Raw genomic sequence first — 24843 nt, forward strand, 5'->3', positions numbered from 1 at the left:
AAAGTCGAGTACATACATGTTTATAGTCGCCATGTTTCGCGTTATTCCTGCGCACATGCAGCTCGATAGCTGCTAGTCAGTGTTTTGTTGCTCTGATTGGCTGTAGAGATGTGACAGACAGAACATTCATCCAATCACACTCCGAGTTTTATTCAAAGCCTCTGCCTTTTCTCAAACGTTTCCTATTGAAGCTTTCCCAGATGGATGTGTGAAACACATCCATCTGGCGTGTCAGGTTAACAACATAGAGCATTCTGACATAACATGCAATGATACAGGCAATGATTCTTACATTTGTATGAACTATTCATGAGTGTTTTATCATGGTTATGAGTTAACTAGTTTTTACAACCTCAGAGCAGATGCCCCCCTCCCCATCTCGGGTGTCTCCCAAAGGGGGTCCCAGACCCCAGGTTGGGAACCACTGGCCTACACAATTGTTCAGGACTTTTAAGAGAGTTTTGGTTGTAAAGTACCAAAACCGAGGGGCTTTATGTAAAAATAAATTTTACCTCAACAGATATTCAGGAAGACCAATAGTTAGTTCAGACGTTAGCTGAAAAAGGGATGAAGGTCCCAATCAGTTCCAAACAGTTATAATTCTGACAGCCATCTTAAACTTACTCTTAGTTTTAAGATCAAATACCTTTAAGTTTTAGTCATACTTTAGTTACTGGAAACTGAAAAATATTTTAGTTCAATTTCAGTCCATAAAAATTGCTTACATTTTAGTCAAAACATTCAGTCAAACATGTGTTCTCTTTTACCAGAATCTGGTGTGAATCATAGGCTGCATGTGGTTTATGCATCCTGCAAAACCTGGGGTCCCTGCTTTCTACAGCTGAAAGAAAGAGAGGCTATAGATTCACCTTACCTAACAGCCTGTGCTCTCATAAAAGGAATTTTGAATGTCTTTTAAATAAAAGTAAATTACATTTTGGTCTCCTAGACGAAAACTAAACTTACTTTTAGTCAGAGTTTTATCAACAGAGATCTATTAAAAGCCAGTCTCAAGTCTAATCTTCCTCGTGAAAAAGGTAGTTGAACATTTTAGGTCATGGTTTAAGTTGGAAAAATTTAACTGTGTTTCTAATGTGAAAGTTTATGTAAAGTTAGCAAGTCTGCAATAGTTGCAACTAAAGGCACTAACGTCAGCTATATTCCGGAGGATATCCATTTTTCTTTAAATAGATTATAATGACCTTTTTATCATGAGAAAAGTCCTACCTCCTAAATGTCTTGAACGCATCATCGCAGCCTTGGAAGACCTGTTGTCAAGACGACATGTAAACCGTCTCTTCAGTAAACATGGCAGAGCTGTGGAAAATAGAAAGCGAAGTTAATCAATTCAAAACAGAGCTCTTCTACAGATACAGGTATGGGTCATCACATATGAGAAGGATAGATGTTTTATACGCGACAGAAAGACAGCTGTGACTTCCTAAAGTGGCAAAGTCGAACTGTTTACGTGAAAACATTTAAGCTAGTTTATAGCATACTTGAAAGGTAAGCTAACGCCGGTGTGGTGCTTTAACAGGTGACCGTGTTGACTAGTGACTTTTCTGCAGTGGTTGTCGTAGTTACAACATTGCTAAAACACTGGAAATTTTCTTTGATGTCTAAAATATGTTTAGAAAATAGGAATTTCGTGAAAACTTGTCAAAGGGGCTCTGTACGTTTTCGATTGACCAGACGCATTTGACGTGCAGTCACTAAACATGGTCACTTCTTAAACCGTAACACTGGCAGAATGATTTGTAAATTAACTTTTCCAACAGACTGCCGTTAACGCATTTTGCTTCTACATAACACAGCTGATAAGTTTTATGTAGCCTATGTAGGTTTTTGTCAATACAGATACATGTTTTTTGTGGAATAATCGCTACAAACCCCTGAGAAAATACAGCTGAAGTTGGAGGATTCTGCTCGTTCATGTGTCTGTGTCCCTCAGACAAGCAGAGGAGAACAGGCTGAAGGAGAACCAGGCCGCTACCCGGATTCAGAGCTGGTTCAGAGCCTGCAGGGTACGAGCTTACCTCAGGTATGTGACAAGTATGTTTATGTGTGTTTTTCCTTTTAAAAAACAAGACCAAGAAAAAAATGTTGTTGTTCACAGTTCCTCCATAGTCAAAATAATACAGGATTTAATACTGTATTTTCCAATTTGAGGTTTGCTTATTCCCTGAGGGATTGAAAAAACATCGAAGCTGGTCTCTGAAGAGTTAATATCAAGGGAAACCCTGATACCAGCTCACTCTCATAATTATCCCACTTTTAGAGCTTTGCAAATGGCCTTGAGGAATAAATGTCGCTGGCACTCTGTGCTCCTTTCACACACACAGAAATAAATGTCTCTATCTCTGTGCTTTTTCCTGTACTGTGACCCCAGCACCATTCTGCAGGGTCAGCAGACAAACTTCCAGACAGTAGGTTAATTCAGATTACTTTAGTTAATTGATCAATGCGTTAAGTGGATAATTAGCAACAATTTTAGCTGCCTAAGTGCAACTCCGGGGTTGTGCTTTCCCTACTATAAGCATTGATTTTCTGGGCATATGAATGGCCTTTTGGAAATTGATGGCCTCGTTGGAGGCAGAGAATCGCAGTGGACTTGCATTTAGAGTATGTTGGAAGATGAATACAAATGTGTGCTGCCTACTTAAACGGGTGAAAGGCTCATCAGACATGATCGAAAAGCCTGGAGGAGCAGAAATGTTCTGTGTGTGTGTGTCTTTATGAGACTGTGTGTTTTCCTGACCTTTTAATTGAAGTCCTTTACAGAGGTATATTTGTATGCAGAAAACAAAACTACTCCTTTCATACTTGTTTTTCAAGAGATATTGGTCTAGTAAATCTCTATTGAGGAATTTAGAAATTTTATTATATTGCATTATAACCAGAAATACATTTATTTTGCTTTTAAGTATATTTTATTTTAATGTACAGCTCAATAATATGTAATATGGTTTTAATAATCTTACTTTTCAGGGTTGTGCTTGTTTGTTTTACCAATTAGATCATTCAAGCTGAAATTATAAAGAAATTCACACATTAATTTCCAACTGTGTATTTTCAAACACCTTTTTTCAGTGTTTTCTCCATTTTTAAAGCTAATCATTAAATATTTTTTTACAGCCATCTGCGCAAGAAGGCAATCATTATCCAGAAGATATGGCGGGGCTTCACAGCAAGGGCACGTTTCAGACAAATGGTGAAGGTAAGCCAGAGCCTGGAACGGCTATAGATACATTGATTATGTTATGATAGCATGCATTAGAATTCAATTGCTATATTCCTAAGTCCTGTGTCTGACCTTAAGAGATATAATTCACTCATTACGCAGTGGGAAATTAGCACTTAGGAAATATGATGCAATATGATAAGGAATTCCATCTATATCACAACTCCTGGGATGTATATCGAAAGAACGAGGAGAGGAATAGAGAAAGGGAAAGAGCTGAGGATTGTATGTGTAGTTTGTGTGTGTATGCACACACTTTAGTAAAACAAGGCCCCATTTTCAGCATATTGCCTCCAACTGCTTCTTAATTGAACAGATTGTTGATACCGGATCCAATACCCAGCGCTCTCACGTATAATTTTCCCCTGGATTGAGTTTTGTAAACGTATCACAACAAGCTATTTATCATGCCTGTAAATTGACTGTTTGCTAAAGCATAACTGCCAGCCGCCGTTTGGGAGGCGTTCAAGAATTGAAAGGGGGGTGGGGGGTGTTGAGGGATGTTGAAATAAACGATGAAGGATGTGTCACAACACACATATGGGCTAAAAAGAGGCTGTTTGGTCTCATTTGGAACCAGACGAACGCTAATTTGAATCACTCAAAATTGCTACTGTGAAATATTTTGAATTAGCCTACTGTGCTCTATCTCTCTCCTTCTCTGCCTGTCTTCCTCTCTCACTCTTGCAGGCCTTATCATGTGTAATGTGACGTGCAGAAAGTCTCATCTCAAAACATCAAGCTGAATTTACAACCTCCTCTCAAGTCTTTGTCTCCCATCCCCTTCCTCTGTCGTTATTAAAAAAGACTTGTAGAGATATGAATCCCTTTTACGGCCCACTCTCCAGTTTGCTCCTGAAATGTGCCCCCAGTGGTCGGCAGACGCATTAGGTATGTGATGGCTCGTCGAGTGTGCCAGTGCATATTCTCTGGCCTTTTGTTTGTCACTGCTGGCAGGGATGTCATTGATTATGAAATCCAGAGGAGAGCGTTTGGCCGCCATACATCTCCATTAGCTCACTGCTTGACTACCATAGATTTTCTTGGCCCTTGTCTGCGTTGGTGTATTAAGAGAGTCCCGTCCTCCCCTTGATGCAAAGTCCCGCTCAGCACCCTCTCTCTCTCTTCTATCTATCTCTTTCTCTATCTCTCTCTTTTTACGCTCCCCCCTCTTGTCTCTCTTGCTTTCCCTATCTCCCTTTCTACCACCCTCCCTCCCCTCCTCAGTGGCCCTATCTGCGCTGCCTCTGTGCAATGTATTATGTATAAAGAGCTCTTTATCTTTGACGCCTGCTGTGGACAGATCAGAGGGCCGGGAGACAAGATGTAACGCCATCTTTTCCTTTGTGTTCACAGGAGGCATATTTTATCATGAAGATGAATTTCTACGAGGAGATGGCGGTCAGGGTAAATATCACCACAGTGTCTTGTTTTAGCAAATAGAGTGTCGTGGTGGGGGGACTCTCTGTTTCTCTGTGCGCGCTGTGAATGGGAGGCCCCATGAAAAGCTGCCTGTTAGCACTTAATCACACTGCCACATTGCAATAACTGTCCATTGTGATCTTTCTTTTCAACAAATTTTATACAAATACTTCCACTATTTTTCATTTCTAGAGTGACTTATCCTTCCAGCTGAACAAATTACATTAAGTAGGCCATGTACACTCCTTTTATCGTTAATAACTTATATCATCATTCTGTTTTTTGCACATTGTTGAATTAGTCTTTTGTAGTTGAATTGATTTTGTTTTATTTTCATCCTTCTTCTGTTCTAATGCCACTCAGATGCTCCCTTTACTCCTTAAGCAGCTTCTTCTTCCAACCTATAAATCATACCATTTGTGCTGTGACTGATGCTTTGACACTTTAACACAAGGATATTGCACAGAAACCTTATATATTTATAATTCCATAAAGACTACTCTTTTGGCTAACAGTTTCATTCTGTCCAAACCATTAAAGGTTTTATTGGCCTACAAAGAACCCACTTGTGTTTATTGAAGAGGCTGTGTCGCTGTCCAGGTCAAGAGAGATGGTTACAGTATTTTCATATTGGTTCAAAAGCCTGAAAATAGAGGGCTTGAGTTTTACACTTGATAGAAACTCAAACATATAAAGCTGACCACCCTGTCGTTTCAATAAATGTCACATAATAGGAGAGACATAGATCCAGGAGTAGTGTTTGACCCAGCTCTTTTAGGTCATGGGGCAGAAAGGTTAGGGGGGAAGTAACCATATAAAGCAGAGCAGAAGCTTCTGAAGTTATAGAAAAGAGGCCTTTTATTACCCATATAAAAACACAGTTTCCTAAAGGAAGCAATGGGAATTTTAATGGAAGAAATATATGTGAAAAGAGAGGCAAAATGGCTCATTGTAAGCAATACTAGAGGGTACTGAACTCAAATGTGGCTTTACTGTGCAGGGTATGTGCTTGTTTAGGTTTTCTCTGGTCCAGTTTTCTCCAGACATGAAAGACAAACTCAGTGATTTTAACAACACAATCCTCTACTCTTGGTCATTGTTTTGGCTTCATTATTTAAGCTTGTGAGTGCTGCTGTTACTACACTGATCTTAAACACATATGGGACACATGCATACACAGTTTTTCAGGTGGAATTACTATGAGCATACAATTTCTATAAATGTCTACATTCTAAGCAGCTATGCACGATATTGGATCTTTGCCAACACATGATATACCGATATTTACAAATTAATTTTGGCATATACTGATATTTAAATGTAGTTCAAACCTTTAACTTCAGTCCTTAAAACACACCGTAAAGTTTGACCATGATTAAAGACTTCAGCTGATGTAGGTCTGTTAGTCCTACCTAAAACTCCACAAACTTATTTAAACACAGGGCTGATATCTGCAGCAGACATTGCATTCAGAAAATATTCAGACCCTGTTCACTTTTTAAAATGTTTTTATGCTGCAGCCTGATGCTACGGTTAAGAAAAAAAAAAAAAAAGAAAGTAAGGTTTATGCCACAGCTGCCCTAAATTAACAGCATTGATAATCATTTTTATGTTTCTGCAATGGTTAATACACCTTTTTAACTGAAATGATATTTTTAATGCTAAAATATAATTACTACTGTTATCTATTAATTTTCAAATTTACTGATTTACAAAAAAATGAAAAAATAGGAAAGCACATTATTATTTCTTGGTTAATTTGTCAAATTATAGTTATTTACTTGCATTCCTGAACAGAAAAATGAGTTTTAGTGATTGAATTTTATGCTTGATTAATTTCTGACTTCTCAGAGAAGCCCAGTGAGCCGGCTCAAATTCGGGTATAAAAAAGGTGAATTCAGTCTGAAATCCCTCATTCCTGTTCAAAATGGTAAAACGTGGAGAGCTCACTGAAAATGTCTGCATTAAAGCACTTCATGATGCTGGATGGTCTTTGAGACAAATATGACAGGTGGCCTAATAAATTTGTTAAGCACTGTGTGTGTGTATATATATACATATATATATACACACACACACACACACATATATATATTCTCATTAATCTACACTCAGTGCCCCATTACGACAACGTGAAAACGGAATTTAAAAAAAAAAACAAATTAATGAAAAGATTAAAAAAATGAATTATCACATCGACCTAAGTATTCAGACCCATTAAGTATGCATAATACTCCATGTGAAAGCCAAGCTGGACTCTTCAGATTTTGCACTGAGGAAATGCTTTTGTTGAGCCACTCTGACATAAGCCCAGAGAGGTGGAGAGCAGCAGTGATGGTTGTCCCTCTGGAACTTTTCCCATTTCCACATGAACCTCTGAAGCGCAGTCAGAGTGACCATTTGGTTCTTGCTCATCTCTATTACCAAGGCCCTTCTCCCCTGATTGCTCAGGGTGACCAGCTCTTGGAAAAGCCCTAGTTGTGCCAAATTTCTTCCATTTGAGAATTATGGAGGCCTCTGTGGTCTTGGGAACCTTCAGTGCAGCAGACTTTTTTGTAACCTTCCCCAGATCTGTGCATGTCAACAATCCTGTCTCTGAGCCCTACAGGCAACTCCTTTGACCTCATAGCTTGGTTTTTGCCCTGATATGCGTTGTCAGCTATGAGGCCTTCTAAAGAGAGGTATGTGCCTTTCCAAATCATGTCTAATCAATTTAAACCACACATGGGCTCCAGTCAAGGAGTAAAAACATCTTTGCAAAGATCCAGAGAAATGGGAGGAATGTCTAATATTATGTTTTCCTTTAATCATGATGGAGCACTGAGTGTAGATGATTGAGAATAAAAAATAGTTTTTTTCTGTAGCATCAGGTCACAGCATTAAGACATTGAAAAAAGTGAAGGGAGTCTGAATACTTTCTGAATGCACTGTGTCTGCTGTAAATATTGGAGGATTTTTTCATAACTGCCGATACCAATGAGAAATTTCAAAAATAAATAAACTTTTTTCTTCTAAAAAGACTGTGGGTGTTTTCAGACAGACACGCTCCTGGTTCTGGCTCTTGTTCTGGAGTCTCTTTGGTGCTTTCTGGCGAACCAGCCTGTGTTCACACCAGTTTAAGCAGAACTAAAGAGGGAGGACATGATGGACATGTGTCACCGCTTCCTGCTCCACTTTTGCCCAAATCTTTCATGCAGTCCCGCTATTTCCTCTTCAGTTTCTTGAGTAAATCAATTATTGGTCTGGTGTTCAGGTGAACCCAGCCTTTGCCATCTCTTCCACAAGTTCACCATAAAACATGCTCTTCCTTGTTCCACTCTCCAGCTTCACCTGGAATTCTGTCAATGCCCAGATCACAACCAAACCTTTTGTTTCCCCTGTAGACCACTTCTTCTTTTTTTTTTCTGCTCATCTTCACAACCTAGAATGTGATACGCCCACTGATGATGTCACGGTTCCCAAGAAAGAACCAACTTTTTTTGGTTCCAGCTGAGAACCAACTTTACAGGTTCAGAACCAATTTTTTCCTGGTTTGAATGTGCAGGCCAGTTCAGGAACCGGAACCGGCACAGAGCCCTGCCAGTCTGAAAGGCCTATGTGTGGATCTTTCTTGAAACTTTGGTCTTTGGACAGATTAAGTAATATTTTTTGTTTAAGCACCAAAACATATCCTCAGCTGAACCCGCCTTGAAACGTATGAGTGAAGGTCACCTGTAATCAGATGGAAACTTTAACCAAAGAAATATCCAATGTGTAAATAAAGAAACAGAGTTAAAGAGGAAAAAAATGAGACACAGTCATCCCAGAATCCCCTTGTGACACTTTCTTTGAATCAATTTAGTTTTTTCTTTTCTCTCCCCTCCTGTTGTCTTCATCACGGCGTGGTAGCTAACAGAGGATAATGTATTAGGCCCGTAATAGAAACCAGTGTTTACATGCCGCACCTCAGATTTGTATTAGATTCAACAGCATTGATTTCACTAGTCAACAAAGGTCAGCAAGAACTCGGGAGGCGGCAATTACTTTATTTAAAATTATCTATTGACTGGCAGATCAATGCTAATTCTCATTTTGCTCTTTGTTGTTTTTTCCCCATCCTCCACTTCTCCTCTTCTCTCCTCTCCCCTGTTCTCATAGTGTGATTATTCTTTTACCTGCCATCGTTTTAATCTCCTAATTAGTCTGAAGGACATCCGCCCCCTTGTTTTAAAATGGTCCGATGGCATGTGTGGGTATGTGTGCGCTTCATAGTCGGCAGCCTCAACAATCAATGCAGAGGGATGCCATTAAACCTATGGAGCTGTGACAGCTGTCCCTCTCTGGGATTGTCACTCCATAACCATTGAGGATGAAAATGTATGTACTACCAGTGATCAGGCATACACTATTTTTGATATCATCATTAATTTTTTATAAAATCTGCCTGCAAGTGTAAAAAGTCACAAACCATAACAGTGTGGTTTAACTGCACAAGATGCAAGTGAGCGTAAGTGACAAAATCAGAGTGATTACATGATCCTGACAGCCTGCAAGCGATGCAGGGCCATACAGTGCACTGTTTTCCTTCATCACCCTGTACCTGTTTCTCTCTCTGTTGCTTGTATTGATATGAGCAAGGCTCATGGAAAAGGGAAGATGACAAGGGATCAGGACACTTTTTTCTCACTTTATTCACTCAAAAGAGCTTGTTAGCTTGTTTTACAAAGTGGAGATAGTTTGCATTTAAGGTGCAGTGTGTAAAATTTGAAATACCAGCAACATTTAACAGTCAATTCTAGATTGTGATGCTTATTTCTTTGGTGGTAACTGTGGCAACCAGTGGCATAAAAAAATGTATCTGTTATTTGGTCCCATCTATAGTATTGTATAAACATACAAAATGCAAAAATCCACAATGGTAGCATCTCTGAAGGGAACCCTCACCTAATAAAAAGCTTATTCTGAGTTCATTAAAAACATATTTTTGCATTTAGGTGATTAAACACTCATTAAATAGACCTACTTATGAATATTATGTTTCATTTTTACCAAGTTTGTTCTGCTAAATGCTACCAGGCTAAATGTTACAAACTGTATACTTGCCTTACCTTTAAAAATACAGGGTATCCATGTTTTAAGTTATGCTAAAACTTGTGTTGACAAGAAATCAAAACTATACAGCTTACACTTTTCCAAGGCTTGTCAGTGCACCACTCTTCATTTTCTCTGTATTCAAAAAGTATTCAAAACTTATATTTCTGTGGGAAAAATGTAATTAACAGGGCAGAATTTAATATTAATGAATGCAGTGCAGACAGCAAGTATGCACTAAACCCAAACAACATTAACAATGCCATGACATGTCATAATGATTCACTTTACTATCTGTGAAGGCAAACCTGTTTAGTTTTCTTTGCCATTGCAACAGTTTATTTATTATATATGCTTTCTTTACTAAATGTTCCTACGCCTACTTTACCTTATTTGCAAACTTGTAAAGAAAACCTGTGTATGCTTTAATCCCTCACAGATCCAGCGCAGATGGAGAGGATTCTCTGTGAGGAAGTATGTCCATAATTTCTACGCACGCAAGCGCTATCTGGAAGGAGTTACCGCAAACAATGAACTTGTCAGGTAAAAGAATAAAGCTATGCTACACAAGGGACCAGGCAGTTTGACATCAGTTCACTTGGAGAAATCCCCACTCCCTAGATTTTATAACTTTTCAGTACACTTGAGTTTCTCCAATTGATTCTACTAATTTGCGTACCATGTGAAAGCTCAGCTGGTAACCACGGTGACACAACAAAGCCTATAAAAATGATTTTTATCAAGAGGTTGTAAGATTTTGAAGACTAGAAATTTGTGCAGAAAAAAAACATGTCTTTATCATCTTTCCCTCCTACATATCATACACTCGCTGTCATGCTTTGTTTTGTATGAGTTTTATGTTATGTTGGGGTAAAACATGCCCTAGCCGGAGGACTACCAAATAAACTGGCAAATAAGTTGATTGTTACATGAGGAAACAAATCAGCTAGTCTAGACTGACTAGATTAGTGTAAAAGAAGTTTGTTTAAAGAATGATTTGTGTACTCATAACTTTTAATATGTGCTAGTGTGTCTGTGTGGAAGACAGAGGTTTTGCAAGATTCATTATCTACCTGCATGGCTGTTACCTTAGAGGAAACACACAGAGATAGGGGAGAAAAAAATAAGTGAAGGGATGCAAGAGATGGAAACACAAAGAGAGAGAGGAAAGGAGAGAGAGAGAAAGAGAGAGAGAGAAGTCCTTTTAAAGTGCTCGAGGCTAAGAGAGAGTGAGAGAAGTGAACGATGTGAAGAAATTAAAAATTAGCCTCTGATTTGAACCGCAGCTTGTGCATTAATAAAACATCCTGTGCTCCAGGGCTTACTGCTAGAGATACGCCATCTTTTATTTTTGACAAAAAAAACCCCATCACGTTTAGCTAATAGTCACATTTTTAATGTTGCTAATATATTTTACCAGAAAATATCTTTAGGCTTCTGCTAAAATTAAATGTAAATTTGTTAAAGTGCTCTGTGGATCACTGACTTCCCCCCCTCACTTCCCCACCAGCGTTCCACCTTTCCACCACACTCTTTGCCCCTTTTAGAGGTATGGAAGACTAGGCTGTAAAAGTCCATTAAGGAAGTGTTTTCACTTCAGTAAAACAAGCAACAAGACGACACGCAAACACAAATGCGCACACAAATCTCATGTATTCTGATACTACACCTGAGATAAAAGGTATAGACTGGTAAAACTATACTAGTAATAGTTTTTTCCCCCATTTTGCTTTGTACAAAAGTCTTCTTTATGCCCTTTTTTAAGAGAAGATACACTATTATCTTTAAAATGATAATTTTGACATAAAAAAGCTTTTTATTTCTGTATTATGGTGAAATTATTCATCATCCAAAATGATTTTTCAAAAATACTGAAATTCAGAGAGAGCAGCAGAACTAAATGTGGAACTGAAACAGTAAAGAAATAACTTGAGGAAGCACGTACTTCTCACTCATTTGGTTGTGTTGTTTTGTTATCAGCTATGTGACATCCCCAGTTTCTTCATGCACACACACACAGGCATGCACACAGCCCCTCCTCCACAGTGGTTTGGGGTGTTGAGGTCACTCTCCCTCCAGTTAATCACATGTTTATTTAGCACTGCTAGGGTCACGATCAATTAACGCCATGCGGGCATTTATTTAAAATATCCTTTCTCTGTTAGCCCTCAGATCACTGGCTGCCTGATCACGCACCCTGCAAAGGTCCACTTTCTAATCCACCTGCTCCCTCCCTCCTGTAGGATTGTCTGTCTGTCTGTCTGTCCGACCTGCTGCATAAATTATTCAAAGTTAGACTAATGGTCCCCATTTAGTGCAGGCTGATCGGCTGTGCATGGTAATGATATAGGAGTAAAACATAGACTGCTAAACCTCTCCCTCCTCTCTCTCTGTCTTTGACTCTGTTTAAGTCTCATGACAGATCTCCCCTGTACGAAACCATCTGTGTCATTTCATTAGGTACAGCTCATACATGCTACTTAAACCACCCTCTGCTATCCCCCGCTCCCACTTTGCCTACTCCTGCTTTCCTCTCCTCTCTCCTACTCTTTTTCTCTTTCCCTCTCTCTCTCTCTCACACGTTAACTGTGCTTCATTCGTCCATCCTCATTCATCCTTCCTCTCCTTCTGCATACCCTAATGAAGTCAGGACCCCGGCGCAGTCCCCACTCTGCCACAGTTTTCCTTGATACCCCAACAATTTATCACTTTGTCAGGGAGACACTTAAAGTTCCTGGGCTTTAATAAGGGCATGCAGTGGGACGATGGGGGCAATTAGGAAAGCGGAGCAAGCCCACTTTGCATATTTACTAAATGTGCTTGTGTCATCGCTGCCGCCACCAACACGGCCTGTTGACTACATGAATAATTCCTCTATCTGCAATAAACAGCTGGGTAATTATTACCGCCATAATCAGATAAATAATTCTCCCTGTGATGTTGCAACAACATGGAAAACTCTTTTTAACTTATCCGAAAGAGAACAAGGGAGAATTTATGGACTTGGTGTTGCTAGGCTGAGCAGCAAAAGTGTTTTTTAAATTCTTTTACTGGTGCTATGCTACGTCTCTTCCTCTCTCTCTACTTTTTTTTCTGTCTTTCTTTACCCCAGCCTTCTTCATTCCTCCCCCTTTTGTGTCCCTCTCAAGGACATTCATGAAAGGAGAGCTGCTATGGCGGAGAGAGTGCTGGAATGCCTGCAAGCCTGCCCTGCGATCACTCTCCGCTTCTGTGCGTCAGTCTTTCTTTTGCTGTTCTTTCTTTCTGATCCAGTTTGGTGTGAGACAAGTTCACTTCTTCAGTCTGATTGGATTCCGTATACCCTGAATGTGTGCTGTGTGTGTGCTGTGCTCTCAGCTTCTTTGGGGAATAACTTTTAAAAGTAAAACAATGTAGAAAAGTATGTACATTTTGTGAAGTGAATGTTTTTTATTTCTTAAAATATTAAGGATATTTACTGAAGAAAGTTTCTGTTCTGGAATCATCTGCCTTGTGACTTTTCATTGGATCAGATTTACTTCTTCCCTGAATTAGTAAATCAATCAGTCAGTCTCTTATGAGGGTGTTAAAAGTTCAATACATTGAGTCGGTCACTGGCTAAATTGACCGGCTGACTACCCCCTCCTTGCCAGCTATTGAATCATTTAATTGGAGCAATTAAAACAGCCAATCAGGTCAAGCCTCCATTAAATATTTAGAACCTGGCCAATTAGCTGCTACGGCACTGGCCTTGACGACCGCAGGTGTGGCCTGCTGTCCCACAATGCCTCCCTCTCTGATATCCCATCAGCCTGTTATGCCCCATTGTGAACCAGGAGGTAAATAATTGAGGGAGAAGTGAGAAATGTAGCTGTACTATATTAGACATTTAAATAAGTGAACACTCCAGGGTTAAGATGTCACTTAGAGTTTGAGTGATTTGAAAGTAGTTCAGGAATGCTTGATCAGCCTGTCTAGCTGTAGTCAGTGATTCTAACAGCATTATCTGTTGTACTAACGCATCCAGTAATATTCCACCGAATAAAGCTGTAAATAAATATTAATATTAGAACCAAATAAAGATGACTAAACCTTTAATAGATATGTCAAATAAAATTTACAGCATGATACAGTCCAAGTCGCATATGAATCAGAAATGTAATATTCTGACCTGATCATGAAATTAAAGCACATTTGTAATGATACCATTATCTTGTGTTTAAATTGAATGACCTTCAAATGGAATTATACATAAGCTTTAAATATTTTTTCAGTTCCAGATTACATTAAAACATAGGGTTGACTATAATCAGCTGTCCATATATACACTGAAACAGGTTTGCTTGCCATAATTATTCCTTTTGTTCATACTGGCTGTAAAGAGATCCACCTAATATGCCTTCCATGTAATGGATCAGACAAAATCTACAGTTCTAAGAACTTTAAATATGTAATTTAAGTTCCCTTTCACTGCTACTATTCTTTCAGTATAGATTAAGAAAAACCCTATTACAATGATTGCATTTTATACAAATGTACTTTACCTACTGATGATGACAATTTGATTAGGCTTACACATAGCAATAAAGACTCTTTCTGCTTTCTGATAGGGTTGTCACAATACCAGCATTTTAAACTTGATATAATTCTAGTGAAATCCTCTTCTATTATTTTAAATGCTCACTTTTAAGTCATGGTGTAATGGTTGACAACAATTTTAAACTGGATCGACAGATGTTGAATCCAGTTTTATCATCTTTGGTTTTTATTCAAGATCAGATGAGTTTTATCTATTAATGACTTTGAGCAAGTGATTTATAGCTTGATTTCTACACATTTGGATTACTGTAATGCACTTTATGTCAGAGTTAATCAGGCCTCCACTGCACGCATACAGTTGGTCCAAAATGCTGCTGCTCGGCTTTTAACAGGTTCTCGAAAACATGAGCACACCATCCCGAACCTGGCGTCCCTCCACTGGCTCCCCATTCATTTTAGAATTCATTTTGAAAATATTGGTTTGTTTTTGAATCTTTAAATGGATCAGCACCCCAGTGCATTTCTGACCTCTTAAATATCTACACCCCCTCACAGTCCTGAAGGTCTACTGATTAGCTTTACCTCATTGTCCCAAAAACCAGGTTAAGGTGATCGAGACTTTTCTGCAGTAGTTCTTAACTTGTGGAAGGGATTCCTGTGGAAATTAAAACGTCCTCCTGGATTGGAAAATTTAATAATACCAAAATGGGATTTGAAAGCTAGCTTCTGCATTGCATTACATTGCACAAATACAACTAGGGCTGGGAAATGAATTAATTTAGATAAATGTAATGTGGTCTACTGCATTTTTCAAATTACAAAAGATGCTATATTTCTTTAACCTAAAATGTGTCAAAATACCAGTTTAATATTTTTTTTTAGGTAGAGATGTTATGTTTTACATGCCATGCAAAAGTTCAAGTGTCATTTTTTCAAAAACAAAACAAAACAAAAAAAGTTACAAAAAAATACTCCTTTATTTAGGCTATGTAAAATTTGTCTTATTGAATATGAGAATTACATAAAATCATCATTACTTTAAGTGCAACTGTTCATATTGAATTTGCAGAGTCAAAATAGTTGCACTTAGATATTTTTTCAGAATTGTTCAGCCTTAGTTTAATCTACCAAATATAATACAGAACGACTGACTGCTTGTCTGTTGAGAAATACATAAGATGAGGAACTTCAAAGATAATCACATATTGACTTGCAATCACGATACTGAAGGGGAAAAAAAATCACGATTAGATCATTTTCCCAAAATGTTCAGCCCTATTGGCAAAAATGTATTGGTGCAATTACGACAGTGCGCTCTCTTTTTTTTTGCTTGCAACAGCCTTTGGTTTAAAACATGATTTAACATCTGTAGCTTTTTTTACTCTGGTACTGTGTAATGCTTTTGATCAGCATTAAAAGTTTCAAAGATGTTGACGGCCTTACTTACTTACAGAACTTAAACCTTGCAGGTGATGAATGTAATGATAGACTAACATGGCTTCAGAGTAATTAGAGGAAAAGTTTTAATGAAAGGGCAGTGCAGGAATTATTGTGCTTTCCCACCTTTGCGGAAGTAATGCCATTATTAGCATTTTATCCCATACAGCTCATTAGATAATTTGTCTTGTTGATTTAACTCTAATGAAATATTTAATAAAACAGTTGTAAACGTTATGTTTTTTGAAGACATCATTTATATTTTAAATGAAGATGACTCTCATCACAGCATTGGCATTTAAATGATATGTACTATAGAATTGCAAGCATTTGTCTTACCAATCTGTTTCTTGCTTTTGTTTTCTCGCTCCTCTCTCACTTTCTCTCACTTTCACTCAGTCAAACGCACACACACAAACACACACTCTCACAGTGCGAGTGCTGCGTGCCGAACAGGGCTAATGAGGGTTGTATGTTGTGGCGGCTGGTTGGGTCGACACAGATCGAGGTGCCTTCAGCCGTTACAAATCTGTTTGGCTTTTGTCCACTACACAGCAATTAATAACGCTGGGGCTGGGGGCAGGGAAGCAAAGGTCACCCATTCAGTCTGACACACACACACACACGTACACCCACACACACTTATGGACTCACATTTGTGATCATGTATGAACGTTTGGCACAGACGCACAGGCAGACTAGGTCCTGACCCTAAAAACATACGCTAACTGTATTAAGACAGTATTAATACATACATGAACAAACACACAGACTAAAAAACACACATGCACCAACCACTGTGTTTGTGACAAACCGTCCCACAATAAACCAAACTTTATATGTTACATTAATAAGTAATATCCCTGTTAGCCGTTTGGACAAATAGGGGCCAGGCAACCCCTATATTTACATATACGCTCCTTCACACAGTCCTAAATTACTCTGCTTAATGCTGCATAAACACACAACACACACAGGCACATTTAGACTTTCTCACATTCTAACCACACACACATATTCGAATACTCGGATGCACACACAGTGCTCTGCATATTTCATTTATTTTGTAATTTAATCTGGTGCAGAGGAAGGAATGAGAATGCAAAGGCAATGGGAACGGGTTTTGTGATTTCTTTTTAAATGTCAGTAGCTGCAGAATGTGTTAACCTCACATTATAGACACACTATGAATATTCTGATTCCTTCGTGTAGGCTTGTAATTGAAAACAGAAGTTGGGTAGAGAATGAGGCATAGAGGAAGGAGAATGAGAGGATGGATTAAAAAAGGAAAGCAAAGGATTGTTGATGAGGTATGGCTTTGTGTGAGTTTAAGTGTGTGTATGCATTTTTCCCATTACCACTGCATGCGTGTTTTAGTAATTGTTTCTAAATTTCCTTTTTAAGTTATTACCCCCTTGTAACAATAAGGCTGTGTGATTGCAGAATGAAATTGCTGTGTATGGGCTTTTAATGCATCCCATTTAGCCGGCTCCGCTTAACAGATGTCACAGACGGACCTGTCCTGACTGCGGTGATGAAATATATCCATCATCCTCCCACTTATAGCCTTTTGCGCTCTAACAAGGCTTTTTTTTCTATCCAAGCTGTCTCACTCTCTTGTTTTTCTGCACAGCTTGTGTCTTTGCTCTCACTTATCATTGTTCTGCTTTTATACCCATCTAAACAACGCTTCAGGTTTATTCTGCTCCCAAACTGAATGGCAAATAAAAACCATTATTAAACACACATTTGTTTGCATGAAGTTTGCTCTCCGTTCAGATTTGACAACTTTGGTTTCAAGTTTACAGGCGATGCGGGCTGAACCTCCTGATAAGTTGAAACATAACAGATTAACATAATCTTGAGGAGGTTATGATGGCATAAAAACATTGGTTTTATATGATTGTTGGGGCCTGTTAGGCAGAGTGTATGGATTCACCTCCTGTTTTCCTGTTTCTACTGTGTATCTGTGGGATGTTTCTCATGCTGATAGAGGGCTTCGTTGTTTATTTTCCTTTTTTGTTTTTTGATCGTTCAGTTTTACTTTTCACACTCAAAGTATGTTTTGTTCACCATAATGTTTCCAAATATCAGTTGTCGGTCTCATGAACTACTAGCAGTGTTGTAGTTGAGTCACCAAACCTCGAGTCTGAGTCAAGTCCTGAGTCCCTAGTGTTCAAGTCCGAGTCAAATCTGAGTAACCAAAGAAACATCCGAGTCGAATCTGAGTCGAGTCCCTTTTACCTGAGTCTGAGTTTGAGCCGAGTCCCCATTACCCGTGTTTGAGTCCTAGCCGAGTCCCCAGTACCTAAAACCTAGAGCCAAATTAAATTAAATTAAATCATTAACCAGACATCTATGACCCAGTTGTTAAGTAGACTTAGAGTCAACCATTTTTAGTTTTAGTCTTTAGACAAAAATACTTTTAGTTTTAGTCACAATTTAGTCCTGATCACCCTTCACAGTTTTACTCTAGTTATAGTCAATGAAAACTGAAAAACATTCCAGTCCAGGGTGAGGGTCAATGATTTTTATTGATATCGATACTCTTATTGATACTCCTTAATGATGACAATCTTTGTTGACAATATTAGTTATATTAACAGGATTATTTGTGTTCTTAGGGTGGAAAAATGAGACATATTTTTCACTTAAAGCATGCTTTACATCTATCTTATACTAAATATTCCTCCTTTAAAATAACTGGATGTATTCAGATTTCTCACTAAAACTAAAATTCCAATTTTCTCCGTGGGACATTTGAACACATCATAAAAAGGTCTTAACTTCGTCCCCCTTTGATACTGTGGGTACTGCATGCAGGGGAACGTACGCACGAGGCGCTGCTTGAACACTGATCAGTTATGAGAAGTTTTTTCACACAAAAACAACAAATATTACTGAGTAAAATAGTCTTCAGCAAAAAAGGTTCAAGTCCTGACGTAGTTAAAGCTGGAGTCCAAGTCCAAGTCCGAGTCATTAGCACTGGAGTCCAAGTTGAATTATGAGTCCTCCAAATCAGGACTCAAGCTGAACTCGAGTCCGAGTCCTGGACTCAAGTACTACAAGACTGGCTACTAGTAATCAGTATTGGCCCAGGAAAAACATTATCAGTTGACCACTACTTTTAGAAAATGTTGTAAAATTCCAAATGTTATAGGGATTACATGCAATTATTCTTTTTCAAGATAACTGCACTATTTACTGTTTTTTTAACTACAGTATTTTTTTAAATAATAAAGATCCCTGCCCTAAAAAGTCCTTATGGATTTAAAATGTCTCCATTTGTGGGGTTTTTGTGTTTCCTGTAGGAGGGAGCTAGATGAGCTTGAGGAACTCCAGAAGAGAGAGAGAGACTGTCTGCAGATGCTGAAAGAGCAGACAGCCAAGGTCTACCAAGCTCACCGGTCACACCATCTACTGAGTACAAAGCAGGTCAGTCCACAGGAACATAAGATTACATAATCTTGAACTTCTGACAAGGAGACCATTTTTATTGGAAAAAGATCTGAACAGCCTAAACTATGAATCAGTAAGGTCAAAAATTAATCTGCAGAACATTTTTTTTAGAAAGAAATACCTTACTCTAGCATTTAGAAAACTTGAAGGCTCCAATTAAGGCTTTTTAGTCTTTATGTTGAATCAGAATGCAGAGAGCCCATTAAAACAAGCCTTTAGCTTTAAAAAAATCAGCATCATATGACAGGACCTTGCATCAAGGCCACCCATAAGGATGGATAAAAAGGAGAGCTTTCTGGGGCCTATCCACTCTGGGGTCCCATGGAGGTGAGCAGAATTATGGTCTATTGTAAAATTAAGATGTGATAACAATATATTCTTAACATGTGTTATGTCCCGGTCTAAGGGAATCTGGACAAAACATTATGTATGGCCCCACTCATCCCACTCCCAAGAAAGCCAGTAATACAAGTAAAGCAAATTTAAGCAGCAGAGTAACAACAAATTCTCCAATGGGTTAATCTGCTACAAAAAGCTTAGAGTTTAACAAATATTCTCACAATAATTTTCACAAACTAATGATCACAAATCTGAGCAACACTTGACCAAAACTAATCTCAGAGACTACACAATCAGAATCTACAACCACAAAAGCAAAGCTACAAATCACAGAGCTGCTGGCTTCTTTGGAAGTGGCTGGTAAAGGGGAGAGCAGACTGTAACAGCTGATATTTAAAGGCTGGAGGAGTGGCTTGATCCAGTCAGCAGCAGCACCTTCCTCTTCAATGATCCAATCAGCCACAACCACCTGCATCAACACCTGATCCCCCTAGACACACCCACAACGACACACTCACTGGCCCAATCCCAATGTCCACACTCACACACTCACTGACTTTGAGGCGCGCTCCGGCAAAGTCCGTGAGGGCTTAGGGTTGTCCTACTGTCAAATCATAAAGTGCGTGAGGGATCTCTCGCTGACTTTTGGAGCCCTTTATGTACCCTTTTCGTGAGTGGGCATCTCTGCAGACTTAGCGTGAGGGAATTACCCATAGTTCATTGCACTGTGACGTATGGCAGGGATTCACGTGGGATGGCCGCCAGTAAACCTTATAAAAGTTAAGTGAAAAGAGCGAAAATGTAAACAAAAAACATGGAAGGTGCAAAAAGGGGTGGACGTTGTAAAAAGAAGTATTTTTCTTGTAAGTATATTATATAAAACAGCCTTCATCTACTGAGAAAACAGGTCTGTAGGTGAGGCACGCTTGTTTTTATCTTTGTTTTAAGCTCTACAAGATGCCGACTATCAACAAAAAAACAAAGGGCTGTCCCATTCCTGTTTCTACCCTTCAAGCCCTTGCAGCCCCACTCACTCAATCACTTTCCAGGTGCAGTCAGTTAAGTCATTGAGGGCTCAGGGCTCAGGGTTTAGGGAGGAGATTGAGATTCAGCCACTCACACTCAACACTGCAGGGGAGGACACAGAGCTGCACATGTGCAGTAAAACAGAAACAATACAAAACTATGACCCAGGGTCATAACACATGAAAATAACCACTCTGTTCAAAGGAAGAAAAAATGTTGTATTGCATATACAACATGTTGTATGTTACATATATGTATATGCTGTGTTCAGCTTAGCTTTTTAAAAAGTGTAAACCCCTTTTGTTATAACATGATTACCTCTTTACTGGTGATATTAACAATGTGGATGGGCACACTGAACTAAATAATTAGAAAAGTAATGTCAAACTTCATAGCTAGGCCATAATATGCACAAATGATGCCAAAAAAGTTGAGGGAACTGAGACAACTTTAGTAGAAAAGAAATGAATAATTGTAAAATGAGACAAAAATGGGTTTAAGTGGCAAAAAAGGAAAACTTAGTGGCAAAGTGGGCAAAAATTGGCAGAGAATTGCAAAAATGGTTGGTAAGTGGCATAAATGGGTTAAATGGGCCAATACGGGGGCAAAAAGTGGTAAAAGGGGGGGAGCACGTGGCCTAGTGGTTAAAGGCACTCCCCATGTACACGGGCGGCCTGGGTTCGAATCCGGCCTGAGGACCTTCACCGCATGTCTCTCCCCCACTCTTGACCCTGCTTCTGACTCTATCCATTGTCCTCCCCTATCTAATAAATGCCTAAAAATAAATCTTAAAAAAAAAAAAAAGTGGCAAAAGGGATCAAATGGGTCATCAATAAATCACAACTTTGGAGGGCCCATTCTCTGGCTTTTTCAGGGGCCCAACCAATTCTGTGGGCCGGTCTGCCTTGTGAAATGATGAGCTGAGTGTCATAACAGACAACAGTAGCAGCATCATGGCAGTGTTCTTATCTTGACCAATCATTTTCCAATGGAAAGTGTTAATAAGTATGAAAGACAGCGGCAAGAATGTGATCTTGGACAGTGATTATTTTCCTTAAACATTTTTTTACATAACTTAATTATTTTGTTAATATTTTTTAAAACCCATTTTAGATATAAAGTTTTTGATTGTGGGCCATTAAAAGGATTACAATATTGATTTTATTAATACCTTGAGTAATGGTGCAAATGTAATTCTATAATATTCAGATTGAATTTTCACTTGGAATTTTCCATTGTGGGACTAATAAAGGAGTATCTTCTTTTTCAATGTGGCAAATGCTAAAGGGAAAGACTGACAGCAAAACTCACATTTTTAAAATCAACTACATAAAAAAAAAAGCCTGAGACAGAAACGTTTGAAAGAGCACTTTTTGGTTGAAAGTAAGCCTGCCATGTGAAATTTAGCAAGATTTGTCTAAGCTTATTAAGAAATAGTTCCAATTTGGTAGTAACTATATAAGAATTCTTGGTATTATAGCTATTATTATGCATGCTATGACTGATTGTATGGATATATGGTATAGAAGTATGGTTGTGCTAACTTTCCTGGTACAAAGTTTCAAGTAAGTTTATGTTTAGTGCTCCTGTGGGATTATTAGGTGGTAATATTTTATGCTTTAGCTACCCATGTCCAGATGTAAAGCTCACAATAGCAAAGAGCTGAGATAAGAAGCCTGTTGCCCCACAGAGAGTAGAAAAAAAGAGTCATCTTTATTCCCTTCTTTTGTTAACTGGTGGACTGTGTGGAGTTTAGGTGTGAGTGTTTGCACACACAAGTAACTAAGTGTCCTCAAGGCTCTACTGATGTGCTGAGTGGAGTATTTTAGTACTTCCCCTGGCACAGGTGTTTGTGTGTATGGGTGTGTGGGTGTGTGTAGGTGTGTGGGTGTGTGTGGGGGTGTGTGTGTGTGGCATCCAAGCATCTCTGTGACTCCCCACTGGGATCATAATGAAGACAAAGTGCAGTGGTCACTGTTGATTCAGCACCCCGAGACTTCTCTCTCTCCCTCTCCCACTCTCTCTCTTCTTTGTGACCAGCTTTGTCATCATCAGACTTAACACCTATTTTCTTCTATTTTCTGCAGAGTTCCCATGTTCATCCAGGACATACACACAAAACCTTGTAACATTTCATCATAAAGGAAGAGTAAGGTGGTAGTCAATTCAAGACTGAAACTATAGTTCCACATATGGAAGCGTATTGGTGTTGTGAATAATGTCGTATATGTATATGAGTAATGATGAAGGAAAGAGGGCTAAAAGAAAAGTTTGTGTGCTCTTCTCCGCCCTCTGTCTATCTCATTCCCTCTATATCTTCTCTCTCTCTTTCTCTGCATATGGCAGGGGACTCTTTCCCTTCGTAGCTCTGACCTTGTCAGCAGTGAATAGATGGCTCTCCCACACAGTTCATCCTTCCTCACTTCTCGGACCCCAGCCCACACACACATACACACACTCACATACGCGGCTTACCAAAAGGCCCCAAGTCCCTATGACAGAGACAGAGATGGTGTGTTGCTGGGGTCAACATCATTGCTCTTCCCGTAGCTAGGTTGGTACTTTTGGGCTTGTGTGTGCCTGCTTGTGTGTATGTGTTAGTATGTGGTTTGTATGTGAGTCTGTGTGTCTCTCAGATGGGTAAGGATTTTATTGGTGTATGTGTTGTGTGATCTTAGCCTTCTGTCTCATGTTGTTTAAGTCAGGTGTATACATTTGTACTTGTGGTTTTTTATGCTGATGCTTTTGATGCTGAATACTAAAGAAAAGTAAAACAATACAAAAAAGTTCCTGAAGGATTTGGGCACTCTAAATTAAAAAAAAGTTATAATGGTGCCTGAATGGATAGTGGAATGTCATGGACTTTTTTTAATTGTACTTTTCTGACATTAAAATAGGTCAGGACCTTTAGGAATGTGAATGTAAAGGAAATTTGGATGTAGGTTATATAGATTACAAACAGTTGCATGCTTTTATATCAATTTCTCTCAAACTACAGAATGGCAAGATGAAGCACAGAGACATTTTTACAAACTGATGGAGTTAGTCACCGAGTCTGAAAGTATTTCAGAAGATAAAAAGGCCAATTCACTTTTGGATGATATGCCTTGTTGTTTTTACATTGTGCATTTCATAAGTTTATCAACTCTATTGATTATAAAGGCTTTAAGGCCTGTACAAAATATTACTGGGATAACATAAGGTAGTTCAGTGTTGTGATAATGATATGAAGTGCAATATATGTGATATAACAATATAATAATAATAATAAAAATAATAATTATATAATATAATAATATATAATAATAATAATATACAATAAGTAAATGTGTCTCAAGTGATTGTAGTATAAAGACACCTGTCTCTGGAAGGTCCAGTCACTGGTTGATCAGTATTCCTGGCTACCATTACACCATGAAGACAAAAGAACCCTCCAAGCAACTCAGAGAAAAGGTTATTGAAAATATAAGTCAGTGGATGGACACAAAACATTTCCAAAGGGAGAAGATACAAGACACCTATGACTACTCTGAAGGAGTTAAAAGCTTCAGCAGTTGAGATGGGAGAGTCTCTGCAGACAACAACTGTTGGCCGGGTTCTTTACCAGTCAAAGTTTGTATATGTATATGTGGGTGTGTTTATACACTATATTGCCAAAAGTATTCTCTCACCCATCATAATAATTGAAATCAGGTGTTCCAATAACTTCCATGACCTAAGGTGTATAAAATCAAGCACATAGGCATGCAGACTGTTTCTACAAACATTTGTGAAAGAATAGGTCGCTCTCAGGAGCTCAGTGAATTCCAGCGTGGTACTGTGATAGGATGCCACCTGTGCAACAAGTCCAATGGTGAAATTTCCTCGCTCCTAAATATTCCACAGTAAACTGTCAGTGGTATTATAACAAAGTGGAAGTGACTGAGAGTGACAGCAGCTTAGCCACGAAGTGGTAGGCCATGTAAAATGACAGAGCGGGGTCAGCGGGTGCTGAGGCACATAGTGCACAGAGGTCGGCAACTTTCTGCAGAGTCAATCGCTATAGACCTCCAAACTTTATGTGGCCTTCTGATTAACTCAAGAACAGTGCGTAGAGAGCTCCATGGAATGGGTTTCCATGACCGAGCAGCTGCATCCAAGCCATACATCACCAAGTTCAATGCAAAGCATCGGATGCAGTGGTGTAAAGCATGCCACCACTGGACTCTAGAGCAGGGGAGACGCGTTCTCCGGAGTGATAAATCACGCTTCTCCATCTGGCAATCTGATGGACGAGTCTGGGTTTGGCGGTTGCCAGGGTAACAGTACTTGTCTGACTGCATTGTGCCAAG

General features: G+C 38.9%; 1 protein-coding gene across 3 annotated transcripts in view; it reads left to right on the plus strand.

Annotated features, from left to right (window-relative positions):
• The first annotated feature begins 1273 nt into the window (after positions 1 to 1273).
• Positions 1274 to 24843, plus strand: part of spata17 (spermatogenesis associated 17) — a 67821-nt gene continuing 44251 nt past the window's right edge. For all 3 annotated transcript variants that reach the window (XM_041792086.1, XM_041792093.1, XM_041792102.1), the window contains exons 1-6: positions 1274 to 1376; positions 1952 to 2041; positions 3136 to 3217; positions 4598 to 4648; positions 10173 to 10276; positions 19000 to 19123. In XM_041792086.1, coding sequence (XP_041648020.1) covers positions 1309 to 1376; positions 1952 to 2041; positions 3136 to 3217; positions 4598 to 4648; positions 10173 to 10276; positions 19000 to 19123 — 519 coding nt within the window. In that variant the 5' untranslated portion in view covers positions 1274 to 1308. The remainder of the gene's footprint in view (positions 1377 to 1951; positions 2042 to 3135; positions 3218 to 4597; positions 4649 to 10172; positions 10277 to 18999; positions 19124 to 24843) is intronic.

The sequence above is a fragment of the Cheilinus undulatus genome, linkage group 1 (genome assembly GCF_018320785.1).
Source record: "Cheilinus undulatus linkage group 1, ASM1832078v1, whole genome shotgun sequence".
NCBI lineage: Eukaryota > Metazoa > Chordata > Actinopteri > Labriformes > Labridae > Cheilinus > Cheilinus undulatus.